This window comes from Molothrus aeneus, unplaced genomic scaffold, assembly GCF_037042795.1.
Source record: "Molothrus aeneus isolate 106 unplaced genomic scaffold, BPBGC_Maene_1.0 scaffold_70, whole genome shotgun sequence".
NCBI lineage: Eukaryota > Metazoa > Chordata > Aves > Passeriformes > Icteridae > Molothrus > Molothrus aeneus.
Window position 1 is genome coordinate 28,274 of NW_027099222.1, and position 13,014 is coordinate 41,287.

Sequence of the window (13,014 nt, forward strand, 5' to 3'; positions counted from 1 at the left end):
CGGCGGGGAGGGGGGGCCCCGAGGGGGGGGGGGGGTCGCTGCCGGTCGCCCCCGCTCCCGTTCAGGCCCCCAGAGCGCCCCGGGCCCGCCCGAGCCCCGCGGCCGCCGCCCGCCCCCCCCCCGGTACCGACCCCCCCCGGGCCGGCCCCGCAAAACGCTGCGCGGGCCCTTTAAGAGCGGCGCTGATTGACGGCGCCGCCGACCAATGGGAGCGCGTCCCGGGGCGCCGGCGGCGCGCGGGCCCCGCCCCCTCGGCGGGTGGGAGGGAGGGGCGTGGCCGGAGAGCGAGCGGCCAATGGGAGAGCGCGGGGGGCGGGGCCGCGGCGGGGTGATGTCATCGGGCGGGGGCGGGGGAGGGCGCGCATGCGCGTTGCTATGGAGACGGCCCCGCCCCCCGCGTTGCCATGGGGATGGACCATTCTCCCCCCCCCCCCCGTGCGTCGCCATGGCAACGGGATCGCTCCCATCCCCGCGTACCAGGATGGAGCGCGTCGCCATGGAAACCGCCCCGCGTTGCCATGGAGATGGGGCGGACTCCCCTCCCTGCGTGTCGCCATGGAGACGGAGCATCAGCATCAGCCAGCACCGTTGCCATGGAAATGGGATCCCCTTCATGGCGGTCACCATGGAGCACCGCATCCAACCCCGTTGCCATGGAGACGGATCACCCCCATCCATCCCCTCTGTCACCATGGAAACCGCCCCTCCACCCTCCCCTCCTGTTGCCATGGAGACGTGACTCCACCCCCCCCACCCCGGTTGCCATGACGATGGCCCATCCCATCCCCTCCATGCCCGTTGCCATGGAGACAGGAGTTAGGATTCCTCTCCCCCCCGGTTGCCATGGAGACAGACCCGACCCCATCCAACCCCGTTGCCATGGAGACGGGACCCCCCCCCGTTACCATGGAAACCCCACCCTGCCCCGTTGCCATGGTTACCAACCCCTCTCTGTTACCATGGAAACCGACACCCCCCGCCCCATCCCCCGTTGCCATGGAAACCGACCCCCATTTCTCCTTTTCACCACCCAAAAAGGGCCCCTCCCCCCAGCCCGGGGATGGTCACGTGACACTCAGGTGACACTGAGGTGACACAGGTGACCACCCCCCCCCCCACAGGTGACACAGGTGACAGAGGCAACACACATGTGACACACGCAACCCTCAGGTGACACAGGTGAAACCCCACAGGTGACACAGGTAACGTGACACAGGTGACACAGGTGACACAGGTGACACCTGTCACAGAGGTGACACACAGGTGACAAAGAGGTGACACAGGCGACACTGAGGTGACCCCCCTCAGGTGACACAGGTGACACCTGTCACAGAGGTGACACACAGGTGACACAGGTGACATAGAGGTGACACAAAGGTGACACAGGTGACACTGAGGTGACCCCCCTCAGGCGACACAGGTGACACAGGTGACACAGGTGACACAGGTGACACAGGTGACACTGAGGTGACCCCCCCAAGGTGACACAGGTGACACAGGTGACACCTGTCACAGAGGTGACACACAGGTGACACAGGTGACATAGAGGTGACACAAAGGTGACACAGGTGACACTGAGGTGACCCCCCTCAGGCGACACAGGTGACACAGGTGACACAGGTGACACAGGTGACACACGTGACACCTGTCACAGAGGTGACACACAGGTGACACAAAGGTGACACAGGTGACACTCAGGTGACACAGGTGACCCACCTGGGCCACGCCTTTAAATAGCAGCCAATAAATACTGTACAGAGTGTGCCAGATATACACACGGGGGGGGGGGGGTTTGGGGGGTCCTGGGGGGTCCCAGGGGATTTTGGGGGGTCCTGGGAGGGTCCCGGGGGGATCCCAGAGGGGTCCAGGGGCGACTTTGGGGTGTCCCAGGAGATTTTGGGCTGTCCTGGGGGGGGTCCCAGAGGGTCCCAGGGGGTCCCAGGTGACTTTGGGGGGGTCCTGGGGGGTCCAAAGGGTCTTTGAGGGGTCCCGGGGGATTTTGGGGTGTCCTAGGGGGGTCCCAGAGGGTCCCAGGGGGTCCCAGGTGACTTTGGGGGGGTCCTGGGGGATCCCAAAGGGTCTTTGAGGGGTCCCGGGGGATTTTGGGGTGTCCTGGGGGTTCCCAGGTGACTCTGGGGGGTCCTGGGGGATTTTGGGGTGTCCTGGGGGGTCCCAGGTGGTCCAAGAGAGTCCCGGGGGGTCCCAAGTGACTTTGGGGTGTCCTGAGGGGTCCAAGGGGAATTTGGGGGGGTCCCAGAGGGGTCCCAGGTGATTTTGGGGGGGTCCCAGGTGATTTTGGGGTGTCCTGGGGGGTCCTGGGGGGTTCTATCCCCTCGATTCCAGCGACCTGCGGGGTGAAATCGGGGTGGGGTCAGCGGGGTTTGGGGTGAAATTTGGGGGTTTGGGGACTCAGGGAATTTGGGGTTCGGGGACTGAGGGATTTGGGGATTTAGGGGTTGAGGTCTCGGGGATTTGGGAAGACAGGAATTTTGGAATTTCGGGACTTGGGGACTCAGGGATTTGGGATTTTGGGGTGTGGGGACTGAGGGATTTTGGGATTTGGGGTTTGGGGACTCAGGGGATTTGGAGCTCAGGGATTTTGGGGTTTGAGGATTCAAGGATTTGGGGGTTTGGGGACTCAGGGATTTTGGGATTTGGGGACTCAGGGAATTTGGAACTCAGGGATTTTGGGATTTGGGGTTTGGGGACTCAGGGATTTGGGGATTTTGGGGTTTGGAGATTCAGGAAATTTGGGGTTTGGGGACTCAGGGATTTGGGGATTTTGGGGTTTGGGGTCTCAGGGAATTTGGGATTTAGGGACTCAGGGATTTTGGGGTTGGGGCGCTCACGAGTAGCTGTTGTGCTGCCGGCGCCGCGCCGTGCGCAGCTTCTCGAACCGCGCCTCCATCTCCTCGAGCACGCGCGGCGTGTAACGGACCACGAGCTTCACCGAGCCCTGCGCCGCCTTCAGCAGCTCCACCGCGCGCTCGTGCTGCTCCCCCTCCACGCTCTGCGCCCCAAAAACCCCAAATGGGACCCCAAAACCCAACCCAAAACCGCCCCGGCCCCAAAAACCCAACCAGAACCCCAAAATCCCTTCAGCAGCTCCACCGCGCGCTCGTGCTGCTCCCCCTCCACGCTCTGCGCCCCAAAAACCCCAAATGGAGCCCCAAAAACCCAACCAAAAACTGCCCCGGCCCCAAAAACCCAACCAGAACCCCAAAAATGCAATCAGAACCCCAAAAACCCAACCAAAAACTGCCACGGCCCCAAAAACCCAACTAGAACCCCAAAAAATGCAATCAGAACCCCAAAAACCCAACCAGAACCCCAGAAACCCCAACCAAAAACTGCCACGGCCCCAAAAACCCAACTAGAACCCCAAAAATGCAATCAGAACCCCCAAACCCAACCAAAAACCGCCCCGGCCCCAAAAACCCAACCAGAACCCCAAAAATGCAATCAGAACCCCAAAAACCCAACCAAAAAACGGCCACAGCCCCAAAAACCCAACCAGAACCCCAAAAACCCAACCAGAACCCCAAAATCCCTTCAGCCGCTCCACCGCGCGCTCGTGCTGCTCCCCCTCCACGCTCTGCGCCCCAAAAACCCCAAATGGAGCCCCAAACACCCAACCAGAACCCCAAAAATCCAATCAGAACCCCAAAAACCCAACCAAAACCCCAGAAACCCCAACCAAAAACTGCCACAGCCCCAAAAACCCAACCAAAAACTGCCCCAACCCCAAAAACCAAACCAGAACCCCAAAAACACAACCAGAACCCCAGAAATCCAACCAAAATCTGCCCCAAGCCCAAAACCCAAACCAGAACCCCAGAAACCCCGCAAGAACCCCAAAAGCCACCCAAAAACTGCCCTGATCCCAAAAACCCAACCCAAAACTGCCCCAAACCCCAAAAACCACCTCAAAAACTGCCCCGACCCCAAAGCCCCACCTAAAAACTGCCCTGATCCCAAAAACCCCACCCAAAACCCCAATTTACCCACTCCAAACCCCCCAAAATCCCAATTTAACCACTTTAAACGTCCCAAGATCCCAATTTAACCACCCCAAAACCCCAAAATCCCAATTTCACCACCGAAAACCCCAACGTAACAATTCCAAACCACCCAAAGACCCCAAAATCCCGGGATTTGGCCCCAAATCCTCACCACCCTGCTGACGCTGAGCAGCTGGTCGGCCACCCCAAATCCCACCCAAACCCCAATTTAACCACTCCAAACCCCCCAAAACCCCAATTTCACCACTCCAAACCCCCCCAAAATCCCAATTTCACCACTCCAAACCCCCCAAAATCCCAATTTCACCACCCCAAAAACCCCAAAATCCCGGGATTTGGCCCCAAATCCTCACCACCCCGTTGACGCTCAGGAGGTGGTCCCCCCATATCCCACCCAAAACCCCCAAAACCCAAATTCACCCACTCCAAACACCCCAAAACCAAAACATGACCACCCCAAACCCCAATGTAACCACTCCAACCCCCCCAAAGACCCCAAAATCCCGGGATTTCACCCCAAATCCTCACCACCCCGCTGACACTCAGGAGCTGGTCGGCCACCCCAAATCCCACCCAAACCCCAATTTCACCACTCCAAACCCCCCAAAACCCCAATTTAACCCTTCAAACCCCAACGTAACAATTCCAAACCACCCAAAGACCCCAAAATCCCGGGATTTGGCCCCAAATCCTCACCACGCCATTGACGCTGAGCAGCTGGTCGCCCCGTTTGAGGCCCCCGTGGCGGTCGGCCACCCCAAATCCCACCCCAAATCCCACCCAAACCCCAATTTCACCACTCCAAACCCCCCAAAATCCCAATTTCACCACTCCAAACCCCCCAAAACCCCAATTTCACCACTCCAAACCCCCCAAAATCCCAATTTCACCACCCCAAAGACCCCAAAATCCCGGGATTTCACCCCAAATCCTCACCACGCCGTTGACGCTGAGCAGCTGGTTGCCCCGTTTGAGGCCCCCGTGGCGGTCGGCCACCCCAAATCCCACCCCAAATCCCACCCAAACCCCAATTTCACCACTCCAAACCCCCCAAAATCCCAATTTCACCACCCCAAAGACCCCAAAATCCCCGGATTTTCCCCCAAATCCTCACCACGCCGTTGACGCTGAGCAGCTGGTCGGCCACCCCAAATCCCACCCAAACCCCAATTTAACCACTCCAAACCCCCCAAAACCCCAATTTAACCCTTCAAACCCCAACGTAACAATTCCAAACCACCCAAAGACCCCAAAATCCCGGGATTTGGCCCCAAATCCTCACCACGCCATTGACGCTGAGCAGCTGGTCGCCCCGTTTGAGGCCCCCGTGGCGGTCGGCCACCCCCAAATCCCACCCCAAATCCCACCCAAACCCCAATTTAACCACTCCAAACCCCCCAAAACCCCAATTTAACCCTTCAAACCCCAATTTAACTGCTCCAAATCCCAATTTCACCACCCCAAAAACCCCAAAATCCCGGGATTTGGCCCCAAATCCTCACCACGCCGTTGACGCTGAGCAGCTGGTCGCCCCGTTTGAGGCCCCCGTGGCGGTCGGCCACGCCGCCCGGGATGACCCTGGAGATGTAGATGGGCGAGTTCTGCTCCTTGCCCCCCATGATGTTGAAGCCCAAACCCTCCTCGGTCTTGGGCAGCTCCACCACCCGCGGGTGCGCGTGGCCCTCGCTGGCCGCGAACGCCGCCACCGTGGCCTGGGGACAGCGAGGGGACATCGGGGACACTGGGGACACTGGGGGGGTTTGGGGACATTGGGGACATTGGGGGGATTTGGGGACATTGGGAGGATCGGGGTCATTGGGGGATATTGGAATCATTGAGGGCATTGGGGACATTTGTGGTCGATGGGGGGATTTGGGACATCGGGGACATTGGGGACACTGGGGGGGTTTGGGGACATTGGGGGTGTTGGGGGACATTGGGAGGATCGGGGTCATTGGGGGGATTTGGGGACATTGGGGACATTGGGGGCATTCGGGACTTTGAGGGCATTGGGGACATTTGGGGACATTCAGGGACATTGGGGGTGTTGGGGGCATTGGGGGGATTTGGGGACATTGAGGGAATTGGGGACACTGGGGACATGGGAGTCACTGGGGGCGTTGGGAGAACGGGAGGTGTTGGGGACGTTGGGGGGATTTGGGGTCATTGGGGGGTTTGGGGACATTGGGGGATATTGGAATCATTGAGGGCATTGGGGACATTTGTGGTCGATGGGGGGATTTGGGACATTGGGGACACTGGGGGGGTTTTGGGGACACTGGGGGGGTTTGGGGACATTGGGGGTGTTTGGGGACATTGGGAGGATTGGGGTCATTGGGGGATATTGGAATCATTGGGGACATTGGGGGCGTTTGGGACATTGAGGGCATTGGGGACATTTGTGGATGTTGAGGGGATTGGGGACATTGGGGACATTTGGGGACATTGGGGACATTGGGGGGATTGGGGACATTGGGGGATATTGGAATCATTGGGGACATTTGGGGACATTGGGGGCGTTGGGGGCGTTGGGGCTATGGGGACATTGGGGGGATTGGGGACATTTGGGGATATTGGGGGGATTGAACACATTGGGATCACTGGGGACATTTGGGGACATTTGGGGACATTGGGTGGATTGGGGACATTGGGGGTGTTGGGGACACTGGGGACATTGGGGATGTTGAGGGGATTTGGGACATTGGGGACATTTGGGGACACTGGGGACAGTGGAGGGGTTTGGGGACATTGGGTGGATTGGGGACACTGGGAACAGTGGAGGGGTTTGGGGACACTGGGGACGTTTAAGGACATTTGGGGACATGGAGTTGTTTTGGCATCCCCAGGGGGTTTTTAGGGTCCCGGGGTGGATTTTGGGCTCCCCTGGGGAGATTTTAGGGTCCCGAGGGGGTTTTTGGGGTCCCAAGAAGGGCTTTAGGGTCCCCGGAGGGATTTTTGGGATCCCAGGGTATTTTTGGGGTCCCCAGGAGTTTTTTGGGATCCCAGGATGGTTTTGGGGCTCCCCAGGGATATTTTGGGATCCCAGGATGGTTTCTGGGGTCCCCAGGGGGGTTTTTGGGATCCCAGGTTTTTGGGATCCCAGGATTTTTTTGGGGGGTCCCCAGAGGGATTTTTGGGGTCCCAGGGTATTTTTGGGATCCCCAGGGTATTTTGGGGGGCCCCCAGAGGGATTTTTGGGGTCCCAGGATGTTTTTTTTGGGGGTCCCCAGGGATATTTTGGGATCCCAGGATGTTTTTTTGGGGTCCCCGGAGGGATTTTTGGGGTCCCAGGATGGTTTTTTTGGGGTCCCCAGGGTATTTTCGGGGTCTCCAGGGATATTTTGGGGTCCCAGGATGTTTTTTTGGGGGTCCCCAGAGGGATTTTTGGGGTCCCAGGATGTTTTTTTTGGGGTCCCCGGAGGGATTTTTGGGGTACCTTGGCCGTGGCGTGGGCGCGGATTTCGGGGCTCCCCGCGATGTCCAAGGTGTCGTAGAGCTGCTCATAGACCTGGGGGGACCCCGGGGTTGGGGGGGACCCCAAAATCCCCGGGCAGCCCCCCCGGACCCCCCCCAGCCGCAGAAATTTGGGAGGGACTGGGGGGGGGGGGGTCCCAGGAAAAAATTTGGGGGAGATTTTGGGGAGTTGGGGTGAAACTGGGGGGCCCTGGAGGGGTTTTGTGGGGCCGTGTGGGATTTTGGGGTGTCCCAGGTGCATTTTGGGGTTCCCTGGATGCATTTTGGTGTTCCCAGGTGCATTTTGGTGTTCCCAGGTGCATTTTGGGGTTCCCAGGTGCATTTTGGGGTTCCCTGGATGGATTTTGGGGTGTCCCAGGTGGATTTTGGGGTTCCCAGGTGGATTTTGGGGTGTCCCAGGTGCATTTTGGGGTTCCCTGGATGGATTTTGGGGTTCCCAGGTGCATTTTGGGGTTCCCTGGATGGATTTTGGGGTTCCCAGGTGGATTTTGGGGTGTCCCAGGTGGATTTTGGGGTTCCCTGGATGGACTTGGGGGTTCCCAGGTGGATTTTGGTGTTCCCAGGTGCATTTTGGGGTTCCCTGGATGGATTTTGGGGTTCCCAGGTGGATTTTGGTGTTCCCAGGTGCATTTTGGGGTTCCCTGGATGGATTTTGGGGTGTCCCAGGTGCATTTTGGGTCCCCTGGATGGATTTTGGGGTGTCCCAGGTGCATTTTGGGGTTCCCAGGTGGATTTTGGGGTGTCCCAGGTGCATTTTGGGGTTCCCTGGATGGATTTTGGGGGTGTCCCAGGTGCATTTTGGTGTTCCCAGGTGCATTTTGGGGTTCCCTGGATGGATTTTGGGGTTCCCAGGTGCATTTTGGTGTTCCCAGGTGCATTTTGGGGTTCCCTGGATGGATTTTGGGGTGTCCCAGGTGCATTTTGGGGTGTCCCAGGTGCATTTTGGGGTTCCCTGGATGGATTTTGGGGGTGTCCCAGGTGCATTTTGGGGTGTCCCAGGTGGATTTTGGGGTTCCCAGGTGCATTTTGGTGTTCCCAGGTGCATTTTGGGGTTCCCTGGATGGATTTTGGGGTGTCCCAGGTGGATTTTGGGGTGTCCCAGGTGCATTTTGGGTCCCCTGGATGGACTTGGGGGTGTCCCAGGTGGACTTTGGGGTTCCCCAGATGTGTTTGGGGTGTCTGGGGTGGATTTTGGGGTGCCCTGGGGGTGTTTCTTGGGGTTCCTGGGGTAGGTTTGGGGTCCCCCTGTAGATTTGGAGGTTCCCAGGTGGGTTTGGGGGTTGTTTTGGGGTTTTTGGGTGGATTTTGGGGCTCCCAGGTGGTTTCAGGGGTTCCAGGGTGGATTTGGGGTGGATTTGGGGGGTTTTGGGGTGGTTTTGGGGTTTTTGGGGATTCCCAGGCAGGTTTGGGGTTAGATTTGGGGATTTCTGGGGTGGTTTTGGGGTGGATTTGCGGTTTTTGGGGTGGATTTGAGGGTTTTTGGGGGGTTCTTGGGGGGTTTTTGGGGTGGATTTGAGGGTTTCTGGGGGGGATTTGGGGAATTTTGGGGTGTTTTTGGGGGGTTTTTGGGGTGGATTTGGGGTGGATTTGAAGGTTTCTGGGGTGGATTTGAGGGTTTTTGGGGGGTTTTTGGGGTGGATTTGAGGGTTTTTGGGGTGACTTTGGGGGTTTTTGGGGTGTTTTTCTGGGGGTTTTGGGGTGGATTTGGGGGTTTTGGGGTGTTTTTGGGGTGGATTTGAGGCGTTTTGGGGTGTTTGGTGGGTTTCTGGGGCAGTTTTGGGGGTTTGGGGGTGGTTTTGGGGGGGGGGTTTTGGGGTGTTTTTGAGGGTTTTTGGGGTGGATTTGAGGGTTTTTGGGGTGTTTTTGGGGAGGTTTTGGGGTGGATTTGGGTTTTTTTGGGTGTTTTTGGGGTGTTTTTGGGGAAGTTTGGGGAGGTTTTGGGGTGGATTTGGGGGTTTTTGGGGTGGTTTTGGGGTGTTTTTGGGGTGGATTTGAGGATTTTTGGGGTGTTTTTGAGGTGTTTTTGGGGTGTTTTTGGGGTGTTTTTGGGGTGGATTTGGGTTTTTTTGGGGTGTTTTTGGGGGGTTTTTGGGGAGGTTTGGGGGTTTTTGGGGTGTTTTTGGGGTGTTTTTGGGGTGGATTTGGGTGTTTTTGGGGTGTTTTTGGGGTGTTTTTGAGGGTTTTGGGGGTGGATTTGAGGGTTTTGGGGGGGTTTTTGGGGGGGTTTTGGGGTGGATTTGGGGGTTTTGGGTGTTTTTGGGGTGGATTTGGGGGTTTTGGGGAGGTTTTGGGGTGGATTTGGGGTTTTTTGGGGAGGTTTTTGGGGTCACCTCGCGGATGGCGGAGCAGAACTTGCTCTGCAGGACTCTCTGCAGCGCCTGCAGCTTTTGGGGGGGCAGCTCCCCACTGCGCTGGAGCCGCTCCAGCAGCTCCACGGCCCGGGACACGTCTGGGGACCCCCCAAGCACCCCAAAATCACCCCCAAAGTCACCCCAAAATGACCCCGGAACAGCCCCCAAATCGCCTCCAGAATCAAACCCAAATTCACACCCAGATTTAACCCAAAATCACCCCAGAGTCACCCCAAAACAGGCCCGAAATCACCTCCAGAATCGACCCAAAGTCACCCCAAAATCACCCTCAGAGTCATCCCAAAATCACCCCAAAATCACCTCCAGAATCGACCCAAAGTCACCCCAAAATCACCCTCAGAGTCATCCCAAAATCACCCCAAAATCACACCCAGAATCGACCCAAAGTCACTCCCAGAGTTACCCCCAAATCACCCCAGAGTTACCCCAAAACAGCCCCGAAATCACCCTAAAATCAAAGCCAGTCATCCCAAAACAGCCCCAGAGTCACCCCCAAAATCACCCCAAAATCAGCCCCAGAATCACCCCAAAATGACCCCAAAATCAAACACAGACACATCACAGAATCACCCCAAAACAGCCCCAAAATCACATCCAGAACCACCCCAAAAGAGCCCCCAAATCACCTCCAGAATCAACCCAAAGTCACCCCAAAACAGCCCCAAAATCAGCCCCAGAGTCACCCCTAAATCACCCTAAAATCACCCCAAAATCACACCCAGAATCAACCCAAAGTCACCCCCAGAGTTACCCCAAAATCACCCCAAAACAGCCCCCAAATCACCCCCACAATCAACCCAAAATGACCCCAAAATCACCCTCAGAGTCATCCCAGAAGGGCCCCAAAATCATCCCCAGAACCACCCCAAAACATCCCCAAAAATCACCCCCAGAATCAACCCAGTTACCCCAAAATCACCGTCAGAGTCATCCCAAAATCACCCCAAAATCACACCCGGAGTCGACCCAAAGTCACCACCAGACTCACCCCAAAACAGCCCCAAAATCACCCTAAAATCACCCCCAGAGTTATCCCAAAACCACCAACAGTCACCCCAAAACAGCCCCCAAACTCATCCCCAGTCACCCCAAAATCACCCCAAAATCACCCCAAAAACACCCCAAAAACACTCCCAGAGACACCCCAAAACAGCCCCAAAATCACCCCCAGAATCAGCCCCAAAATCACCCCAAAATTACCCCAAAGTCACCCCAAAACAGCCCCCAAATCACCCCAAAATCAGACCCAGGGTCACCCCAAAACAGCCCCAAAATCACCCCAAAACCACCCCGAAATCAAACCCCAAAACCACCCCAAAATCACCCCGAAATCAAACCCAAAATCACCCCCAAACACCCCAAAATCAAACCCCAAAACCACCCCAAAATCACCCCGAAATCAAACCCCAAAACCACCCCAAAATCACCCCGAAATCAAACCCAAAATCACCCCCAAACACCCCAAAATCAAACCCCAAAATCACCCCCAAAATCACCCCAAAATCAAACCCCAAAATCACCCCCAAACACCCCAAAATCAAACCCCAAAACCACCCCCAAATACCCCAAAACTCCCCCCGTGCCCCTCCTTAACCCCCCCACACCCCCCAAAAACCCCCAGCCCCCCAACTTCCCCCTCCCGCACCCCTCAGACCCCCCCAAAAACCCCAAATCCCCCAAATTCCCCCAAACCGCCCCAAATTCCCCTCACCCCCCCGAATTTCCCATTTAATCCCCCCCAACCACCCCTTGCCGCCCCCTCCCCCACTCCCGACGCCCCTCAGCCCCTCCCCCTCCCCTCCCCCCACCCTCAGGACTCCCCCGGACCCCCCAAATCCCCCCAAAATTGCCCGAAATCCGCCGAATTCCCCCCAAATTCCGCCCGTACCCCGCTCCAGCCCCAGCGCGTCCCCGCTCAGCGCTGCCATCTTCGCGTGGCCACGCCCACTACAAACCACGCCCCGATCCGCACAAACCCCGCCTCCTTCTCATCCAAACCACGCCCACCGCCCGCTTCAGGTCACGTCTGTGCTGCCTGGCCGCGCCCATGACCTTATTTGGGCATGCGCTGGCCACGCCTCGTATCCCGCGCTGGCCACGCCCCCGGGGGGTTGTTCCGCCCCTCCCCGCGCATGCGCAGAAATGGGGAGACCCCAAATTCGAGGGAGGAGAAAAATCCCGAATTTTGGAGGGGGCGAAATGAGGTGGGGGGACCCCAAATTTTAGGGTGAAGACCCCAAAATTGGGGTGGGGGAATTGGGGGGGGTCCCAAATTATTGTGGGGACCCCAAATTTGGTGGGGGGGTCCCAAATTACCCCCAAATCTGGGAGGGGGGGAGAGACCCCAATTCTAAGAGAAAAGAGCCCAAAAACTGGGAGGATGTCAGAAATTTTGGGGTGAGAAAAACCCCAAATTTGGGGGGGGGGGGGTGAAAGCTCTTGTTAGGGAAGGACGCCAAAATGAAGGGGACATTTTTAGGGCTAAAAAACCACATTTTTGGAGCAAAAAGAACCCAATTCCATCTGAAAAAAATCCCCCAAATTGGTGCAACGATCACCCAATTCCACCTGAAAAAAACCCAAATTGGAACAAAAAAAATCCTGCAATTCCACCTGAAGGAAAAGCCCAAATTGGAACAAAAATCCCCCAATCGCACATGAAAAAAATCCTAAATTGGAGTAAAAATCCCCAATTCCACCTGAAAGAAATCCCCAAATTGGAGCAAAAAAAATCTCCAATTCCATCTGAAAAGCCCCAAATTGTAGCAAAAAATCCCTGATTCCACTTGAAAAAAAACCCAAAAAACCCTAAATTGGCACAAAAATCCTCCAATTCTACCCGAAAAAAACCCCCAAATTTGGACAAAAAAAACTCAAATTCCACCTAAAAAAAACCCCAAATTGGCACAAAATCCCCAAATCCCACCTGAAAAAAAAAAAAAAACAAAATTGGAACAAAAATTTCCCAATTCCACTTGAAAAAAACCCCAAAATTGGCACAAAAAATCCCCAATTCCACCTGAAACAAAACCCCAAAATTGGCACAAAAACCCCCATTCCCACCTGAAAAAAACCCCAAAAAACCCCCAATTTTTTTTCCTCTTTCCCTGCAGCACCCCGCACCCCCTCCCCCATCCCCCCCGCCC

The 13,014-nt window shown here is 56.6% G+C and overlaps 1 protein-coding gene and 1 long non-coding RNA gene across 2 annotated transcripts; one reads left to right on the forward strand and one right to left on the reverse strand.

Annotated features, from left to right (window-relative positions):
• The first annotated feature begins 447 nt into the window (after positions 1 to 447).
• LOC136571130 (uncharacterized) lies at positions 448 to 1,762 on the forward strand. Its single transcript, XR_010785643.1, has 2 exons — positions 448 to 1,090; positions 1,122 to 1,762. It is a non-coding gene; the product is annotated as an uncharacterized lncRNA (long non-coding RNA).
• A 29-nt stretch (positions 1,763 to 1,791) lies between these two features.
• LIN7B (lin-7 homolog B, crumbs cell polarity complex component) lies at positions 1,792 to 11,844 on the reverse strand. Its single transcript, XM_066571484.1, has 6 exons — positions 11,757 to 11,844; positions 9,827 to 9,945; positions 7,459 to 7,530; positions 5,525 to 5,734; positions 2,850 to 3,010; positions 1,792 to 2,347 (listed from the first exon to the last, which is right to left on the reverse strand). Exons 1-6 carry the CDS (start codon positions 11,794 to 11,796, stop codon positions 2,326 to 2,328), a joined length of 624 nt encoding a protein of 207 aa, XP_066427581.1. The 5' UTR covers positions 11,797 to 11,844; the 3' UTR covers positions 1,792 to 2,325.
• Positions 11,845 to 13,014: the final 1,170 nt, after the last annotated feature.